This window comes from Squalius cephalus (assembly GCF_949319135.1).
Source record: "Squalius cephalus genome assembly, chromosome: 3".
Taxonomy (NCBI): domain Eukaryota; kingdom Metazoa; phylum Chordata; class Actinopteri; order Cypriniformes; family Leuciscidae; genus Squalius; species Squalius cephalus.
In genome coordinates, this window is record NC_137124.1 from 33,267,845 (window position 1) to 33,288,464 (window position 20,620).

General features: G+C 39.2%; 1 protein-coding gene across 2 annotated transcripts in view; it reads right to left on the reverse strand.

The window, feature by feature from the left end:
- Positions 1-20,620, reverse strand: part of LOC307155437 (neural-cadherin) — a 314,766-nt gene that overhangs the window by 25,441 nt on the left and 268,705 nt on the right. For both annotated transcript variants that reach the window (XM_079866045.1, XM_079866044.1), the window contains 3 exons: positions 11,636-11,850; positions 1,621-1,748; positions 78-205 (listed from right to left, as the gene is read on the reverse strand). In XM_079866045.1, the coding sequence (XP_079722171.1) occupies positions 78-205; positions 1,621-1,748; positions 11,636-11,850 (471 nt within the window). The remainder of the gene's footprint in view (positions 1-77; positions 206-1,620; positions 1,749-11,635; positions 11,851-20,620) is intronic.

Genomic DNA, 20,620 nt, shown 5'->3' on the forward strand with positions numbered 1-20,620 from the left:
AGGGAGATATTTTTAACACTTTAAACAAACATAAGTTCGCGTGAAAAGAGAAATATAAAGGAAGAGAAGTGCTTTACTTGTCCATATTTGGTGTAATGCCAGTAACTTCACAGGAAGTGTGGTCTTCAGTAGTTAGCCAGCTGCCCACTCCCTCCATCTCCATGATAGTGGCTCCAGCACAGCGGTCAAGTGTAAAACGCACCTCCTGGGAACAAACGTGTGGGAGAAAGGAAGCTTTATTAACACACAAATGTAGGAATTTGACTTCCATGAAACACCACAATTGAATGGCGGCATATTAAACTGACTGAACGTTTTTTATGTAGCACCAATGATGTACATGTAAAATTAATAATAATAATAATAATTTTGAAACAAACCACTTTCCCTTCAAATTGATTAAAGACATTGAATCTGTATTGAAGTTTTTACCACAAACTTCATAGAAATGTGCTAATGTTATTTCTGTTCAGGTTCAATTTGACAACACAAAAACACTGCTGAAAAATACAATACAAATAAATCAATTGGGAAAAGAGATGCAGAGTGTACAGCAGTCAGACCAATTTAGAATGTAAAGATTTATTTTATTGTTTTTCTTTAGCTGTGGTCTCTAAGACCCTAAACAGAACTAATGTAGAATTTTTCAAGGATGATGTTTAAATTATATGATCAAGTTAAAGTTACTTAAGTTAAGAAGTTACTTCTTAAACTTTTCAATCAAAGTTTTAGTGAAATGGACTTTCAATCATACACTTACATCATACACAGTTGTTTAGTGCATGATGTAAGTGTATGATTGACAGTCCATTTCACAAAAAATGAGAATCACACACTTTCAGACTTTACAGTTGTTCTGAAAACAACAAACTCACACAGTTCTAGGAGATGCATGACACATGAAAACAGCGCATTCTAAAAGTGGCTAAAAATATCACATATAAAATCTGAGTCAGACCAGACTGGGCAAAAGTCATCTAGTGTTTCCAGCTTTTAAATTATTACATTTCTTTTGCTTGTACAGACACTTAAATCACCAAGTTGGTTCAAGAGCTTCTTCTCACCGACATTTTTAACTCTGGAAGAAGACAAACTTTACACTCTTTCTCCACTCTCTATGGAGGCTAAAGCCTCAGGCACGGTATTATTAAACACATAGCATGTCAAGAAGCTAAAAAGTTCCAACTTGCAATGTTCCATTCACACCCAGCAGGATGCTCACATCCTGTTTGCACTGAACAATAAAGATTATAATTTGAAGAAATTTCAGACTGACCCTAAGGCAAATTCCACCCCAGCAAGACTACAAGCTAGCGCTACTACAGCAACTAGCAGCAACAACAAAGAGGCCTTTGGATCAGAAACAGTTCTGGCAACACTGAATACAATACAAATTAGCACACTAAATAATGTTTGGGATCAAGTAAACCCAGCTAACAGCTGCAACCACAGTTCATCTGTCCCTCTCGGGCTGTGAAGATGGTTTCAGACCAGATAGTAAGACTTTGACGTCTTGTACAGAAGTACTGAGGTGTATTATTGGAAGAAGCTGCCGAGGAGAGACGGGCCGCCGCTCGATTAAACACGGCAGTCAGTCGCTTGCTATCGGTGAATGCTTACTTTGCTGTTGCTCCTCACGTCCAGTCTGTGCCACCGTCTGTCCGCTACATTCACGTTGCCCGGCAACTGCAGGACCAATGTACCCGAGCCGTGGTTAATTTTCAGGGTGGGGGTGCCGTCGATCAGTTCTGAGAGAGAAGAACAGAGACAGACAGAGACAGAGAGAGAGAGAGAGAGAGAGAGAGAGAGAGAGAGAGAGAGAGAGAGAGAGAGAGAGAGAGAGAGAGAGAGAGAGAGAGAGAGAGAGAGAGAGCAACTTAGTTGAACTGTTAAAACCCAGATACAGAACTACAAAGGAGTGGAGGATGGTTATAAAAACTCAACATTACACACACACTGCCTAAAAACTACCAAGTAAAAGTGTTTTAAGTTCAACTAGCAGCAGGCTTTTGACTGACAAATGTATCACATAAACTCACGCTTTGTTTCACATTACAGGGTCAAGTAAGCGCTACAGAGCCTGCCGCAATTACGATTATATTATCCTCTGGCATAATAGGAAAAACATATTACGGAAAGTTCTTCTTTTTGTCTGAGTTAGTCGATTGGCAAATTAAAAATTAATGAAGCCAGGAAGACTCCCCTAAGCATCGTATATTCTGACAGAGTCTGAGCATACAGGCAGAAATGTCTTCAACTAATTTCACATTTATCAGCAGGATCTTTGCTGTTAAATAAGCCCGCCGTGCCTATTTTGGCCGATATGTCTGTCTGCCGTTTGTCTCACCAACCCGCTTTCCCAGTGTCTTTCAATTCTCCCTCTATTTCCTTATTTGTCATCCTCTCGAGTTCTCCCTGTGATGTACTCTTTTCATTCCTGTAAATAACATGCACTTCCTCTCAGCTCGGCTATGTTGCACTGTCTGGCGCTCACCATCTGCAGACCATGAAACTGAACTTTCGTTGGTTACAGTGTTCTTTTTTTACTGTATGAGAGGATAATGTATAAGATGAACTGCAATTAAGCAACCCTAGACACTTCTCAAAACACATGCACCCACTTCATTAGCTGAAATCAAATGATTGACTCTCCAGACATATTGTCCGGGCTAATTCCCTCACACCGTCATTAAAACTGGCTGATTTATGTCGTCCATCTGTGCTTATTCTCGCTGTCACTCTATTTCTCCTATTATTTCTTGCACAGAGTGTTTCAGCAAGTGAATGTCTTCCATCATCATCCCCTGCATGGTTTAACCCATTCAAGCGGCTCATGAGTGCTGAGGGACTTTGCCTCACTCTTGCGGTTGAGGGGGGGAGTTTGGTTAGCACATGCTGTGAGACAAATAGAGCAATAATAGAAATAATGGCTCAGAAGTACTGTTTAATAAAATTTCTCGGTACTTTGCAGGTGTTAGTTTAGTAGGTATTACTCTGGTTGGCTACTGGTTTATATGGTGAACAAGACTTTTTGGTGTATAACCCATTAGTGCAGATAAAACGAGACAACCCCTCATTTTGTTTAAACTTAACTTTCGTTAAAATTTGGTTTTCTCTCTCAAACTTTGTTATAACATTCCCTCATTTAATTAATCAATTCTTCAAAATAGTTTTAAAATCTACTACTTATCTTTAAATGGTGTAAATTAATGCTTTATAAATGGAATACATTTATTGTGATAATCAAATTTACATGTTCACAACATTTACCTTGTCACCATTTAATTTTAAGCGTTTGAATTCAAAAAGGTACACAAACAGAAAATAACAAATGAACAAGGACATAAAACACAGGCTTACGACTCTAAATGCATGACAGTGAGTTTGTTTGTGCTTGAGTGAAATAATCTCAATTGTAACAAATATCAGTTTATGCACTGTCATGTTGTGCACTTTGTGTGAACAATAAAAGCACATGGAAAGTGTTACAAACTTTCCCTGTTTAGTTTCCCTGTTAGCTCGCCATAATACTTTAAATATTTCCAAATAGAAATTATAAACCCCCAAAAATGTCCTTTATTAACTCATGATTTACACAACTGAATGAAATAAACTTTTTTTAAACTCTTCAGAGTTTCTGAAACTGTTTCTATCTTGGCGGTTTCCAATGGTTTCATTGAATTCTCTCTCAACCTTTTTCTCTGGTGTCTCTCTAGGCTAACTCCCGATGGTATCAGATTGTTGAGCTGGAGATAACAGTGAACATGCTGGGTGCGGAGCAGTGCTGCTGTAATCTGGGCTGAGAAGCCCTTTTTAGAGGGAAGCCCCTGAGAACAGACAACTGCTCCCCTACACTGATTCTGTCACCAATCCTGCCCCAGACATGAAGCGCTGCCGACTGAGAGCAAGACCATGTCTTCTCTGGCTGACATGACATTTTAGGTAGAGTGCAGATGAAGTAGGATTGAGAAAGGAAGGGCAACAGCAGTGAAAATGAGAGATGGAAAAGGTACAAGTCTAGGGTTGGTATTGATTTGAAAGGACTGAAACGAGGGGAAGTAATGAATGTGTCTCTGTAAGACAGACGGAAAGAGTAGGTGACTATTGGAAGTTTCTAAAGGCCATGACACACCAAACCATCATCAAAGAACTAGTGGTAATGAAAGCTGACTATGTTGTTGGCTCTCGTCCCATGCGTCTGGGCCAAAAAGTTGTGCTCGAATACACTGTAAAGACTATTGCCAACGACCAACTAACTCTGTGTACCCCTCTTGACTTCATTGTTTGCTCACTTTCATCACTTTCACTTTTTTTCACTTGGAATGGTTTGCTATAAAGCTAAACAGCCAATCAGAGTTCTCTCTTTCACGGACGGAGTGTGACTTGTGCCGATAATGCGGAACACGCCACAAAAACTGAGCTAATAGACACTCTACATTGTCCCGGCGTTGGCTGATAACCGACCACCGGCTTGGTGTGTCACAGCCTTAATATACAGATGAAAACCAGGAAGAGAGAGAGAGAGGAAGAGAGAAAACAGGGTGAGGGGGCACATGGTTTGATCTGGACCACTGGCCAGCACTTTCAGTGTTACATATGTAAATGTCATATACAGGGAAAACAATCTGTATATGTAATTAGGCTGCAACATGTTTTTGCTCTCAGAAACGATCCCTCGCCAGTCACAGGGGGTCGTCTGTGCTCTCTGCTCCTCATCCCTAATTCATACTGGTCTCCCTGCAACATCACTGCACATTAATCCCTCTGTCAGCAGGAGGGAAGATGAAGGGAGACCAACCTCCTCCCCTCGGATCCCCCTCAAATGCATTTCCACTTTAAGCATAAGAAATGGCTTCTCTTTGCGGGTCCTAAGGGACGAGCAGGAGGGCCGATGGCTTATGAACCCTGAAAACCCCACCCAGTAGCCCTCACATCAGCGGCTCAGGAAATGAGCTGGAATACTGTAAGTTGAAAGGGATATTTGATAGCTGCTGTGGCATGATGAGTCTGAGAGGGTTCACTGTGAAGCAGGTTTCTGCAAATTGACCATAATGCACACATCACACTCTGGGTGTAACTGTATCTCTGTGCTCACTTTCATCTGCCAGACGCTCCCCGTGTGTGTGTGTGTGTGTGTATGTGTGTGTGTGCGTGTGTGTGTGTAAAAGCTCATAAACACTTTCATAAACACTTCACAATTCCTAAAACATTTTTACGGCATTTTCATTGGCTGATAATAAAAATAGGCTAAAACAAAGGTTTTATTTCATATTATCAACCTTTCAAGGATTCTCGCAGATATTGATAAATATTGATTATTTTACACACATACGCACACACACGCACACAGACATACATCTACATACAGTGCATAGTACTGTTGAAAGGTTATACGTTATAATGTTTTTGTAAGAAGTATATACTATATATATATATATATATATATCTTTTTTTTTATTTTTTTATTAGGACTGCACGATTAATCGAAATGAAACCGCACGCGATTTGGCAAAGGCTGTGATTATTTTACGCGCAGCTTGTCAGTGCAGAACGGCTGATCGGTAGTAAATGCTGTTCCTTCTGAATGCCATTGAGCAGATTGAGACGCTTTGATTAAAAATTACTAATAAACACACGACTGCCTTATTCGGTGTAAGAAGCCACATCATCTTACAAAAGGATGCTCAACTGTTGTTATGAAGGTTCATAAATGCTTTCATAAATGTTTGGAAAGATGTTTGTCACGTGTTGCTTTTTCAAATGCACGTTATAAGTGACTCAAACTCAAAGTGCTTTCAGATAGAGCAGCGTTTACAGAGCCGTACATTAATGACAAGCTGCGCATAAAAACACAGCCTTTGCGATTTCATAATCGCAATAAGCCAAATAGGTTAAAGTGCGATTTCATGTAAATTGCGATTATTCGTGCAGCCCTAATATATGTATTAAAAAAGCTGAATTTCCAGCAGCCATTACTCAAGAAACATTTCTATTATAAATTCTGAAAAATGTTGTTCTTTCTTTCTTTCTTTCTTAAAGGGATACTTTAGGATTTAGCTTTGTATTAGTAGAAAACCTGTAGTATTTTCGAATTACCGTAAGCTGAGTAGTAGGGGTTACCATTAGGGGTGCAACGGATCAAAAAACTCACGGTTCGGATCGTTTCTCGGATCAGAGTCACGGATCGGATCATTTTTCGGATCAGCATATATAAAATCAACTTAAAGTGCACAAGGCATAATATCTTCTTTTTAGCATAATTAATGAAAAACAACTTTAAGTGCAACATAAAAAGGCATAGGCCTATCTCCTTCCTTTAAACATGGACCAATGCTTGATGTGTTTCCACTGTCATATAGCGCTGTCAAAATTACTCAAAAATGACGTTCGAATATTCCCTCTAAAAAAACACATTCGAACTATTCGAACATCTGGTTGCGCATTACGTCAATAACAGGACAAATTAATGCAAAGAGACATAACTACTTGTATAGGTAGTTTATTTAAGTTTAAACATATTTGACAACGTATTACCTACACAAAAACAAGTAAATCAACTAATGGCCAAGACTGCAGACCTCACTCTCGCTCGCTCTCACTCGCAGACACTCTTTCTCGCCCTCACCCATGCTGCGTTCACACCGAAACGCGAATAGAGCGTCTGGCGCGAGTGATTTCAATGTTAAGTCAATGTAAAGACGCGTTTACGCGCGTCTGGATGTCTTGCGGCGCGAATGAGCTCTCTGCAGTTCATAACGGTTTAAATGAACAACAAATATAAGCAAATGTTGAGTGCTAATCAAGAGTTTTGTGCAAGCAATTTAAGGTCGCGACTCTTGTCCCAAAGCAGGATTCATTCAGTGATTGAAACAAATATTATTAACATTAATTGAAGTTTTACAGTATAAAGAACCGACATTGAGCGCTCCGAGCGAGCTGTGCTGTGGAAAACATGGAACTTTTCCTTGACATGCAACGGTAAATAATCAAACCAGTGGAAGCTTGCAGACAGTGCATAAAAATGCTGTATCTAACCTACCTTATTCATGCAATATCTATTCAGTCAGTACAGTAGCCTACACTTTAGTAATGTTTCTGTTTTAACGTTAAATAAAATGACCTGTCCCTGATCCCACTCGCAAAGCAGACAGCCGCGTCTCTGTTACCGCGGGCGTGTTTTTCCACATTCGAATATTAATTTTCACCTTCGATATTCTGTTTTTTAAAACTATTCGAATATATATTCGAATTTAGAATATTCGTTGACAGCCCTACTGTCATATGGCTTTCTTGTGCCACAGTGCCTACACACCGTCACGGTTTTATCCATTAACCTCTTTCCTTCATCATTATATTTGACAGGGAAGCCAAAATGCTCCCATACAGGGGATTTAAATGACACGGGGGCGTTCAAGCTCCTCAGTTCCTCCGCTCGCCATGACCTGTGGACTGAACATGCGCACAACTTTTTTTTTTCATAAATCAATCCGCGGATCAAGTGTGTGCCGAACCGAAGATATTGATCCGAACGGATCACGGATCAATGATGATCCGTTGCACCACTAGTTACCATCCTCTTTTTCCCGGACATGTATGTCCATCGAGATCGTTCAAAATGTCCGGGATTCGGCTTTTGCTTTCTGCAGTCGCCATTCATTGTTTACATGCACACCTTTTGTTTCAATCGAACTGAATTCATTCCGATTGGTGAATCTGAATGTAGTGTTTACATGAACGCTAAACAAGTGATCGGTTGATGTGCGTTTTAACATTGCTAAGAAAATTCCCGCTCCTCCGTGAGAGATACGAGACCGGTGCGTCTCAGTAATGACGCCACCGGCCTCGCGCCGTTCTCCCGCGGCCCACAGCCTCGTCCTGCTCGCCATAGTAAACATGATGAATGGCGACTGTAGAACGCAAAAGCCGAATCCCGGACATTTTGGGCGATCTCGAAATCCCGGGCAAACTCGTCACGGAGACTCACTAGCAGCCTAGCCTTGTTGTTTTCAACAGCGCTCTCTTACCGGTAGGCATGGCTTGGGAGTGGCCTCATAGGGCAGCGAAGCAAGTGCATTCTGGGAGTTGTTGTCTTTCATCCACATGAGCCAAAAATACATTTTCTGGCTTTTCTCAGTCTAGAAAGCTCCAAATTCAAAAATAATTTCACATTTCTTCTACATAAATGACCTATTTTAAATACACATTCATCTTTCCAGAGGTGAAGTATCCCTTTAACCAAAGTGAAAATGTATATTTTATTCAAAAAGGTGGTCATATAGACCTCATTCAATATTAATATAGGAGTTAATATACTGTATATAAACTCCTATATTAATATTGAATGAGGGCTATAATATATTTTATATATAAATATGTGCATGTATATGTATCTACACATTTTAAGCTTCTCTATAACCAGCATAAGAAACCGCTTTGGATAAAAGTGCATAATATATGAATAAATTCTACAGGAACTATTACCTTTACATCCTTGACAAGACTAAGAAATTAATCAAGTACACCATCTATTCACAAAAGGTATGTTTCTCAATGTCCCTGAACATCATCTACAGCCAGAAGTCTTTTCAGTCAAGGATAAATTACCTCATGAGACTTCTTATCATTCAATAAGTGTCCTTAATCAAATAAATTCGATTTGTCAGTCTAATTTGTCTATTGATTCGACATGCTCACCCATCAAATCTTTGTCTAACCTTGAAAAGAGACTGTAACCACCAATAAGACCATTGTGACAAAGACTTCAAGCACGTATCTGTGCCCATTTTCACCAATGAAAATAAATTGAGGAGGAGGTCAGAGGTCGTCTAGAGAAAATTAATCTGGGTTGTAATGAGAAGTAATTCATGCTAGAGGTGAAGAAAGACGGGTTCGCTTTAATACAGATGCCACGTGTGGATTTCATGCTTGGTGCTCTTTTTATAAAGTGTGCAGCTATGCCTCAAGCGCTTCAACTGATGAGTGAATCACCTATATATACGCGTGCCTTAATATACATATGGCTTAAAAGGAAAACACACGTTTACTCACAAATGTATTTAGAATATCAATATAAAAAGAAATACATTTCATGCCAATTTTAATTTAAAGCCAAAACTCTTACAGCTAAACCGCCGGCTGGAAATGTTTACTGACCAGCCGCAATGTTCAGCTCACCTCAAACCAATCAAAGCCAAACAAATACTAACTTCTTGAACTTGGACATGTTGCAAAGGTTGTGAGTTGCTTTCCAGCCAACCAACAGATTCATAATCTATTCGTAAACAACTCAGAAGTACTAATACTCACACAGACACACACGAATGATCTGCTGCACACAGGGATGTGTGTGGGAGGCCCCGGGTGTGTTTGCACTATGCAACTGCATTGTAGTATCAGTGTCATGAGTGTCTTTAATAAGAAGAGCAGAGGCGTAAAACTGGCAGGCAACAGGCCAATGATAAGGTTTAATAGGCCACAGTGAAGAACAGCAGTAAGTAATAAGGTCTGATAGAGTGAAGACGAGGAGGACTGGAGAGAGAGAGAGTTATGTAAAGAGACTCACACTGTGGCTACACTTGTTCTGCTGTCCTCCGCACTGCCATTCATCATTATTCATCGCCCGCTTTCTTTCTTTATTCCACCTTCCTGTTCACACACCATTTTCGTCTCTCACCCAGACATGAACTTCTTTCTCGGCTTAAATCATGTCTGAGCTGCGCCACTTACTGTTCCTCCTCAGCAGTTCCTTCAAATCTGAAACTCTTTTATCTATTTAATCTGGCTCTCTTTCCTCGCTGTCTCTCTACTAGACTCTTTCTCTGTTTCCATTTCTCCTCTTTCTGATTGCTGCATGTCATCACTAGACCTATCCAACCACTTTTCTAGTGCTGGTTCTGAAGCCAGTGCCCAGTTTTAATCCGTACATTTCAAAAGCAGAAGATGTGAAGGAACAGCATCTGAGGTGCCCCTAAAAACAAGCTAACTAGGAACCAAAAACTATTGCTCCTACATAACAGCTTATTTTGAACAGTTAATTTGTCTTTGGGTTGTTCTATTTCTCACAGATTTCTGCTCGTTCTAAATCAGATACAGATAAAGTAGCAAAGATTACATTTATATGAATGCATTAGTGAGAGAGCGATTGCGTGTGAATTAATTCTACCTGGCAGTGTCTCTCTACTAATGGTGAATCTGTGGGTTTTAGTTACTAAGAAATATATGCTAGAACTTTTCAGTTTCTAAGCTATTTTATTGATAAATCACATAACAGTGTTGACAATACATTTCTGCACCACTGAATGTTTCTGTGCACGTGATCTGCACATGATGTGCGAGCTACTGTCTATATGTGTGTGTGTGTGTGTGTTAAAATGCAGCAGCGCATTAGTTTAGAACGGTGATTAACTTACGCGTACAATAAGCTGTTTAAAACGTGCACTGTTTAAATCAATTTTGAGCACCAGATGGCATAATCAAACACATCTTCTGCAGCGCTCTCGTAGTATGCATATATTTTGTCATTTTAACTGTTGGAACAGGAGTGTAAAAGTGGAATTCAAAGATTTCTTATCCTGTGGCGCCATCTATAGGCCATGATCAGTTAGTCGACGTCAAGCTTAAAGCGCCATGGCAGAAAATTAAAGTTGACTAGTCTGTGCAACCCCCAATAGTAACACATGTTATCATTCGTCTTTCTAGTCAATGGGATCAGGAGTCCATTATCACAAATATTCAGAGATCCCTCGCCAGCAAGCAGCAGATCCAACACAAGCACAGCAACATTTAGAAAAAGAAAAGTATTTGGCTATCGCTCTCACCCTGATACTGACCTGAAACTGAAGCTCAGACAGATCTCCAAACACTTCACCACTCTTTGTTGCTGGAAACCCTGTCCACAGTTACACACTTCACTTAATCTTCATCTTTCACTCCCTGTCACTCTCTCTTTCTCACCTCAGATAGGCTGTCTGCCATGCATCCCTCTCTCATTCTCTCCATATGTTCAGCATCTCACCCTGCATTGATTATGATTACACTCACACACTGCCTTATCTGCTACTTATCCACATTCGCCAACACACCAGTAAACTGATGAAGAGCAGACTGATCTTATATGAACGTATGCTCGGCACGTAGGCAGATCTGTGAGTTCATTAAAGCTCTAAATGTGTATACCCCATTGTAATCATTCTCCCAGATGAATGACAAATAAGCCTTTACTGATATAATGAGTGCCTTCGTTAACCCCTAATGAGCTACTACACGGCTGCACACACGGCAATGCTGCGGAATTTATGACACACATACGCAAACAAACAGAAATAATGTGGTATTTTTTTATCTCTGGTTGTTAGATGATAGCGATTCTCCCCTGAGTAAGAAAATGTTACAGCAATAAAACTTTTTTTTATTAGAAACAGTAAATCCTGCTGGAGAGACGCGAAGGAGTCTCTTCATCTCTTTCTGTCTAAAATAAACATATTATCACCCTTTTTTCATTCTCCTCTCTCTATGTAGCCCTACTGGGAGATGAGTGAAGACGTGCCAGAGGTTCAGCTTGTGATATGAAAGAATGATGTAGACACTGAAGCAGTTCCTCGCCTCTCGACCTGAGGCTCGACTGTGTGTAGGTTACCTATGGCCATGAAGTCCTCTGGCTCCCACGGCTGAAGCTGAGAGAGGGGTCCACTGTAGAGCAGCAAGCCATCTGCCACCTCTGTGATGAACTCCAACGAGAGGTGGCTCTCGAAGCATGGCCTTATAGGGGGAAACCAAGCATAGCCGTTTCCATGGAAACTGTGTTTTGTCTGCTGGCACTCGGGTCCCTCAAACTGAGCCGGGCACTGGCATCTATGGTATGCAAACAGAAAATCAAAAGCTCTTATTAAAAACAGTATGAGTTTCAGGTTTTGTATACATGCTACTGGACTGATCTGGACTAAAAAGATAGAAATGTACAAAGACAAAAAGCTTTGTAGTCATCATACATTGTGATCTTACAGAGCCCTGAATTGGATGAACTATCCTATTAAGTCTAGACTAAAGACCCATGTAGACCCATGTATACAAACTCATATCCCTAACTTGGGTTTCAACCCTGTATTTGTGCTGCATTGGTCAGGAATCACAACCAATGGTCATGATTTTTCTCAGAGCTTTGAATCCCACTCCCACCTCATCTTGCTGAATGATGCAACCTGTCAAATACAGCCTTTAGGAGCCAGACATCAAGTGAGGAATGCTTCACTGACCAATGCCAGCATCCCTTCAGTCAAACTTCAAAGACCATGCCTTATTATCCTACAATTAATTAGTATCCTTGCATTTTCCTTATACATTATCTTAAAATATTTAAAAATGTATTCAATGAACACATGACAAAGGAAGCTTATTTCAGCCATGGAATTTAAAAAAATAAAGATGGTTATTGCAACTTTATATCTCACAATTTTCATTTTTTCCCCCTCACAATTCTGAGCTTGTAACTTGTAAAGTTAAAAATAAAGTTGTAATTCTGAGAAGAAAAGTCTAAATTGTGAGATAAAAAGTCACAATTACGTTCAATTATTATTATTTTCATTCCGTGGCGAAAAACAAGAGATATGCAAACTTAGTATTCCGAGAAAAAGTTTTTTATTTTGCAACTCGAAAACCAAAGAAAAAAGTCTGAATTCTGAGATATGAAGTCAGAACTGTGAGGTATATTTGTTGTTGTTTTCTGTGGCAGAAACAGCATTTGGTATGTTTACATCTACATTATAGCATTCTTCAAATCTTAATTACTATTTTACCTTTCCTATAGTGTGTAATATACCTGTTTGTGCAATATGACTGTGACTGAAGCTCAATCGTTTAATTTTGCATGAGTGGTTCGAGCTCCAAAAGAGTGATAAAATTTGCACGAGCCGTTCCTATCGCGACGCTGATGATAAAATGTGCAACCCATTTGAATTCTATTGAGAATGTAGTAAAACGCTTCAGAGAAAGTCAAAAATGATGTGTACATTGAATGATGTGTACAGAAATGTATGTACATTTTAGGGTTTGTGATGTCACTAACCCGGGAGGAATGCGGTGTAGTCCCTACCAGCCGTTTGTTGTAGTCCTTAAAGCAATTTCTTTAAGTGAAAATATCTCCCCTTGCTTTGATCTTTGAGCGTTGTAACTTTGCAGATGTTGTTTATGCTCAAACAGCAACATTACTCACTAACTAAAATTAGAAAATTTTAAATATATAATCAACCACCCCTTTAAGGGAATAGATTTTTTTCACTAAAGATGTATATTACATGTTGTAGCAATAGTTTCTTAATGTGTAGGTTGCAATTTTGCATAACAAATGCAATAGATAAAAAAAGAAAGAAAAAAGTTAACACTGGCATACGCATAGTAATAAGGAGCCATCAAGAGTCTTACATGTAATTAAATCCTTATTGTAACAAATGTTATAATTAAATAATTACAAGATGCTACTTTTAAGGCAGAGCACAAGTTAGAAAGAGCTTTAAAATATGGACCTTCTTGAATTATTGACTAAAACAAGTTTCCCCATGTGTAAATTGTGTTCTGCTAATAATGACAGGTATTAGGAAAAACCTGCTTTCAGATATTCCAAGAGATGACAGGAAATTAACATGTTCAGTATAAGAACATTTTAAGTAAAGATAGTTTGACTTCCCATTGCACTTTGTATAACTATAGGCTACTTTATTGCGGTTATGTTATCAGCAAATTTGCATATTTGGACCATTTTGCAAAAAACAAACAAACAAATAAATAGATCTCACGAGGGACCCCGGGACCCTGTTAAACAGTTCACACTCCAACCCCCCAATGTTCAAACCAAAACTACAGAGGGAGACAACCAATCCCCCCACAAAGCCCCCCCCCCACAAAGCCCCGCCCCCTTTGGTGAGTACTGCCACTTTATTTATAACACTGCATATACATGTTTATATCCAAACTATAAACTTTTATCCCAGTACTTCTGTGAAAATCTGAGTAACTGTAACAGAAATAGTGATACTGTGTGGTTGAAAAGACCAGTTGTTTCATACCTATACATGATACACTTCCAACACATGCTCTAAATGGTTGACAAATCACAACCTGCGTCCCAATCAGAATAGACTGGATGTTTTGGAAGGGGGGCTTTAAAGAGACAGGAACTAAAAGAGAGCGTGACAGGAACAGGCAGAGTGTGAAAAGCGGTGCTGCAGCAATGTATAGTATGTGAAAAATGATGTGTTTTTTGAACTTTAAATCATGTAAATGTATTCTACCAGACTTCCAGCAAAAGCTTTTCTCATCATGGGAACTTCCCAAACATCATCCCCCACAAATCAGTAAAACAGGAACCACACTCGACCATACAATACCAGTCTGATGTTGTGCATCCTTTTGCCATCAGAAATTTCCATATGAAAGATACACTTCATATGCATACGTATTGGCATGACTCAAACAGTAATCAACAGCTCTCTTGTTCTGCTTTCTGACAGATCAGCCCCACCTGTTGCGCGCACTCTCGATTCAGCCCACAAACAGCATCATCTTCTCAGAAACATCAATGACAAATTGCTTTCTTGTGGTTTGCCACCCAAGCACTGCTGTGTCCTCAGATCCTCTGCTTCAGTTCCTCTTTGGCAAGTCTAATCATAGTCTTTGAAAAATGCATGGGTCTATCGCCATCCTTCCTTTGTACGTCTGTCTTCTTTCTGTCTTTGTTTTCTTTCTCTCTTCGCTGTCTCACACATAGCTGCAGTTATAATTGCCCATTTGAAAAGAAAATGACATGGGTTGACGGCCTCTGTGCACTTATTACAGACGAAAGACAGACAGATAGTCAGGCAGGTCAATGAGCCCAACAAAGCAATCCAATGCATCACAAGGGCTCTAATTACATTGTGCCCTAATCAAAACCATTCCAATGTTTAATAAAACAACATAGCAGAAGACAGGCTTGAGGATATGTTTATAGCACTGACCGTCAAACTACACGATTTGCCTGATGATCACTGCCATATCTAGTCTAGCAATTCCACCAATTATCTGTTCACACCGATGCAACAACATGCAACTGCTACTTGATGCAATAACAGCCAATCAGATAATATTTGATGTTTAATGTACAGATATGAGGATTTCAGTGCAACTGTATTTCACAGTGGATTGTTTAAGTCTGTTTTCACCTGGACATTTTGTAAAATTTTTGGTTTATATTTCTGTATTGTCATGCTAGGTAGCCAAAATTGACAAACTGTCCAGGTTAGGACAACATTTACATTAAAGAAATGTTTATCATGTCCCACCTTGTTAGAACACAGTGCAAAGATTTTTTCTGAAGATGAAGACGCAGTGTTTGATCTGAGAGGAATTAAAGGTGCATTCCGTAGGTCATTAGCTAGCTATCATTGCTATTCTTCATGTACTTTAGATACCTATACCACAATGGTGTTCGGCACAGTACTGCCATCTAAAGACATGTATCAGCATGAATGTCTTTAAATAAAGCACACTGATGTTAGTGAATTTTAGAAATCAGTTAACAAATTTAATTCCTTTACCTGTCCATCAAAATTAAAAGCAACTTGTGCATCACAACTCAGGATTGTCTATGTTATCAAATCTTTCCACCTTGTGCATGCCGTTCTGATGTTCACGCTAATTTTCTTCAGACCTTTTTTGCTTCATAGGCCTTACAGATGCGGATTCTCTCAGTATCTTCTTTAGTAAAGCACAATAAGAAGTGTCTATAGAGACGGCATGAATGATGAAGATACCCTTTGATGTTTAGTGAAGCACTACAGGTCACGTCATTTCAACATGCTTAAAAAACTGTGGGTGACTGGCTGGCTCATACATAATTAAAACAATTATAGGAAAATAGTATGAGTACAGTCTTTATCTGAAGCGAGGATGGGATAACACATTTGGATGACTCTTCATAAAACTTAAAAATATCAAAGATAAAAGTGCAGTGAGTTTTTTTTTTAGATCCATTCTCATAAGATGCCAAAGTTTACAGGAATCTGTCTCAAAGATTTCATATAGCATGTCAGATAGTCATTCTCGAATACACGTGCGGGATGGAAGAGTAATGCACACCACAGAGAAAACTTTCCATGATAATGGCACAGATATTACATTTCTAATGTTGGCCCATTGATTACTGTCAGCCTCACAGTGTGCTGGATTTGGACAAATTTCTAGCCTGGGTCGCCTAATGCTCTCCCAAGACACACATCCAGCAAGACAGAGGAGCCAATCTGGTTGCAATAAGACAACATTTCAACCATCCGAATCAATACAATAAAGTAACTCTGTCAAGGCTACAATACCCTTTTAAGCTAAAGTTTCATGAAGACTATGACAGGTGACTCCCGTTTAGGCTGAGGATTGAGTAATGCATAAGCCCTGCGATTTGGTTTTGGTAAGAGTCAGTCGGCAGGGTTTTAGGGATGGATGAAGGGGTGCTTTGAGTGGGCAATTCAATGTGAGATCAAATTCTGTGACAGAATCAATGAAAAAGATAGTCCCACTGGAGCAAAAGAGAATATCGAAGCTGGTCTGAGAAAAGCCTGAGCAAAGGAGCAGAAAGATGAAAAAGCAAAATGTTTGCTGATCACACAGTTTTGAGTTTCTTTGGGGCATTTCTCGCAAGCAGTTGTTTGTGAACAAAAATGTCAAATAGCATAAAAACAGCAAGAAAGCAGTTTGACAGCCTTTTAATTCCCTAAAGAAACAACAGCCTTTGATAAACATCAGCAGGTTCACAGATCTTTCTAAAGCAGAAATGAACTGAATGAATTGGCCTCTGTCCCATGAAATTCACTGAGGTCAATGTGAGCAATACCTAAATATTAAGAGTGTGTGCTTGTCAGCGATGGAGAATGCCAGAGAGACAGTAAAACCCTTTAAAAACTTCTTCCTACTTTGTGAAAAAAGACTCAGCTCTGTTCTGCTTGATGTACTAAATCAGACCAATTTATCTCCTCGAGTGAATCCTGGCATTAATATCAGCCATGATGGCTAAACACAATCCTCTTACTCCCTCTGGTCTGTTTTACCCCTTCCCTTTTGCTCATTTCCTGCCAGCATAAACAGTATGAGGATTCCATTGGTTAGCCTGTGAAAGACCTACAATAATCTTTCCCTGCCATCCATTTACAAATCCACCATTAAACCTCCTTCCTGACAACCTACATGTTGCCCCTTAAATCCTGAGGTCCAGCCCTCATTGGAGTGATGTGCACTGTGCTGGAATATACAGCAAGCATGTATCTGCATATCAGAAATAGTATTTTAATAAAGCATATAGTCTATGCTATTGTTAATAAGCACTTCATTGCAAAAAAAACATTTTCTTAACCAGTATTTGTCTAATTTCTCATTAAAGGTGCAATAGGTGATTGTCTACAGAAACATATTTTGTTATGCTGGTTGAAAGTCTCCTCATATCCTGACAGCATTACTATGTTAAGAGGTCTAAATGTATTTTTATAAATATATATCGTCTGTGAAAGGTGTAGAACCATAAATAATTGGGTCTGAATGAAATTATGCCATGTGTTCCCTATCAGTCAACGTGTGTTTGCGCAGCCTGTTCATGCAGACATCATCAGCGCGTTTCACGTAAGCTGTGCAGACAGAGCGAGATTGGTAGGCAAACAGTTGTTTACGTTCGTTATTGTAGTACTCAAAGTTCCTTTTCAAGTCATTTCACTCAGCGGCCATCTTTGAAACGCCTCTCGGACATGCAAGTGCAGCTCCTATCTCTTTGAATGGGGAAACATCAAATTCTCCAAAACTGTTTGCCAAGCTTACAATTAAATTTCATATTTGAAATCACCAATGAAATTTGACAACAACTGTGTCATAAATTTTGTTTCTAAACGCTCAAATCATGACAGAAAACAATTTTTTTCAGGCTGGATAGAGCTAATGTGCATGCGCAGTGGAGTGTCTGACTGTTTCTATAGGAACCGGAGCTTCTAACGGCAGTTGCAGTGACAAGATGACTTTACCAATCGGCGATTGGCTCTTATTTAAAAGGCGGGACTTATTCTGCCATATTGAGCGTTGCACTTTTCTACAATCAAAACAATATGAGTGTCACGTCTTGTGTTATTCTATAGTCTTTGGTGTACTGTAAAGTTTTCTCACCAGTGAATGACACATAAGCCAATAATGTTGTCTCTGATGGCGTGGCATTAGACCGCGATTTGCAGGGAGGGTGGGATTGTATGTTTTTAGTGCTAGCAGGGGCTCAATTTAACATTTCCAAGATCACCTATTGCACCTTTAAACATATGTAAACAAATAAGAAGTATACTGTATATATATATATATATAATTAGGTTTAATTTGTACTGTTTACTTCAAAGAAACAAACAAAGATATTGTCTATAACCAAGTCCAACTGTTTATCTTAAGCAATTGAGCATCAAGTAAATTTGATCTTGTTTTAAGAATGTTTAGATATTTTTTAATGGGGAAAAATACATAATTTTTTTGTAGTATGCTACTAAACAATCTTTATTATTTTTCAATTTTTGATGGATAAATGTTAGAAATTTAATCAACACTGGATCCCAAAGTTGCAGAATATGCTGTTCATTAATATGTACAGTACAGTAACACAAATCCTTTGAGCAAAAGTTCAGATTTTAAGTACATAAAACCAGTTACTAAACATGATTTCACGAACAAATTACACAAAATTCAGTTCCTCCTCTAACTGGGGAGCTGTCATTATTTGTTGAATGGTGACAATCATCTTAAAGGATGCAGCTTAATTAGACAAAGTATGATTGAGGGTGTTTATGTTTAAATTGACTACATTTTATCATCTGTCCATTATCCACTATCTACTTATGATAAATACAGTATTTTTCAGCATCTATATTGGGCCTGCAAATATATAATTTACAAATAAGACATTTCTGTCTCATTACTTATACTAACAGTAGCTGCAGAAATAGGATTTTTTTTTTTTTTTTTTTTTTTTGGCATTATTTTACCAGCGGTTGGGGAAATTTTATTATTTTTGGCAGGACTATTCAATTCAGGTTTATAGTCTATGAGTAAATGTGTTTGACATCGACCCATTTCCCACTGATATACAATCACAAAAAATCTATATATCTATTCAATTCTAATGAAGCACAGACATGGTACATGGGCTGAATGAAAGTGACTCATGAAGTTCAGTTAAAGGGATAGTTCACTTTGAAATTAAATTTTGGTATGTTTTATCTTACCTCAAGGGCATCCAAGATGTAGGTGTCTTTTTTTCCGCAGTAGTTTCAATTTTGATATTTTTAGGTCAAACCGTTCTTGTCTGTCAGTCATTTCATGCAGGTCTGTGGTCACCCCCTCAAAGAGCATGCACAGAGTCGAAATTAAAACAATTCCCCATCGTCCAAATTAAACAATTCCCCATCGTAAGAACACATTGATGGCCTAAGACACGAAACGAGCGGTTTGTGTGAGAAAACGAACAGTATTTATATCGTTTTTACCTCTTGTAACACAGCCACGTCCAAGTGATCTGGTGCAGACTGGTGCATAGATATATACACTAGATGTCACCTTGGCTACGGCAGTTCTTAACGAATGCCGTAGCCAAGGCGACATCTAGTGTATAAATATCTATGCACCAGTCTGCGTACACGTCACACAGCAGGAAGCGCCCGCGCCCTCAGATCACTTGGACGTGGCTGTGTTACAAGAGGTAAAAACGATATAAATACTGTTCGTTTTCTCACACAAACCGCTCGTTTCGTGTCTTAGGCCATCAATGTGTACTTACGATGGGGAATTGTTTAGTTTGGACGATGGGGAATTGTTTTAATTTCGACTCTGTGCATGCTCTTTGAGACAGTGTCCACAGACCTGCATAATATGACTGAGAGACAAGAACGGTTTGACCTAAAAATATCAAAATTGAAACTACTGCGGAAAAAAAGACACCTACATCTTGGATGCCCTTCAGGTAAGCTAAAACATACCAAAATTTAATTTCAAAGTGAACTATCCCTTTAAAGGTGCTCTAAGCAATGTTGGGTGATGTCACTTCTTGTTGACGTTCGAAGTATTGTCAAACAAAACAGAGGCTAGCTCGACCCTCCCTCCTCCTCCCTCCCTCCCTCCCTCCCATGATTCCTGAAACAGGCTTTTCCAAAGTAAATTCGGGACTTTGCGCATTCTTTCTACTTTTCCCTCTTCTTTGCTATTTGTTCATCGGAACGTTGTCTCTTTGGTCGTGTGTCGGCCATATCAAAATGCAATAGAATATAATTCTAACGTTAGTCGTTGTCTAGGACATCTCTCTTCTAGCTAACTTCCCTCTTCATGCTTCTCTCTCCTCCACTCCACTAATCCCCCCAACCCCCACCCCCAAATCATTCTTGTCGGTTATTGGCTGGAACACTGTTTATGTTTCGTGGTGCAGGTTGGCCCAGTTTGTTTTTGTTGCCGTTTGTGGAGCCTGGGCTGTCTACAGAGACCGCGTTTTTTTACAGTGTGTTCAGGGGACAGGCAGCTAGCGGATAGTGAGGAGATGTTTGCTGGATGTTTCAGCCTAAAAAATGTGTGACATCACTTAGAGCACCTTTAA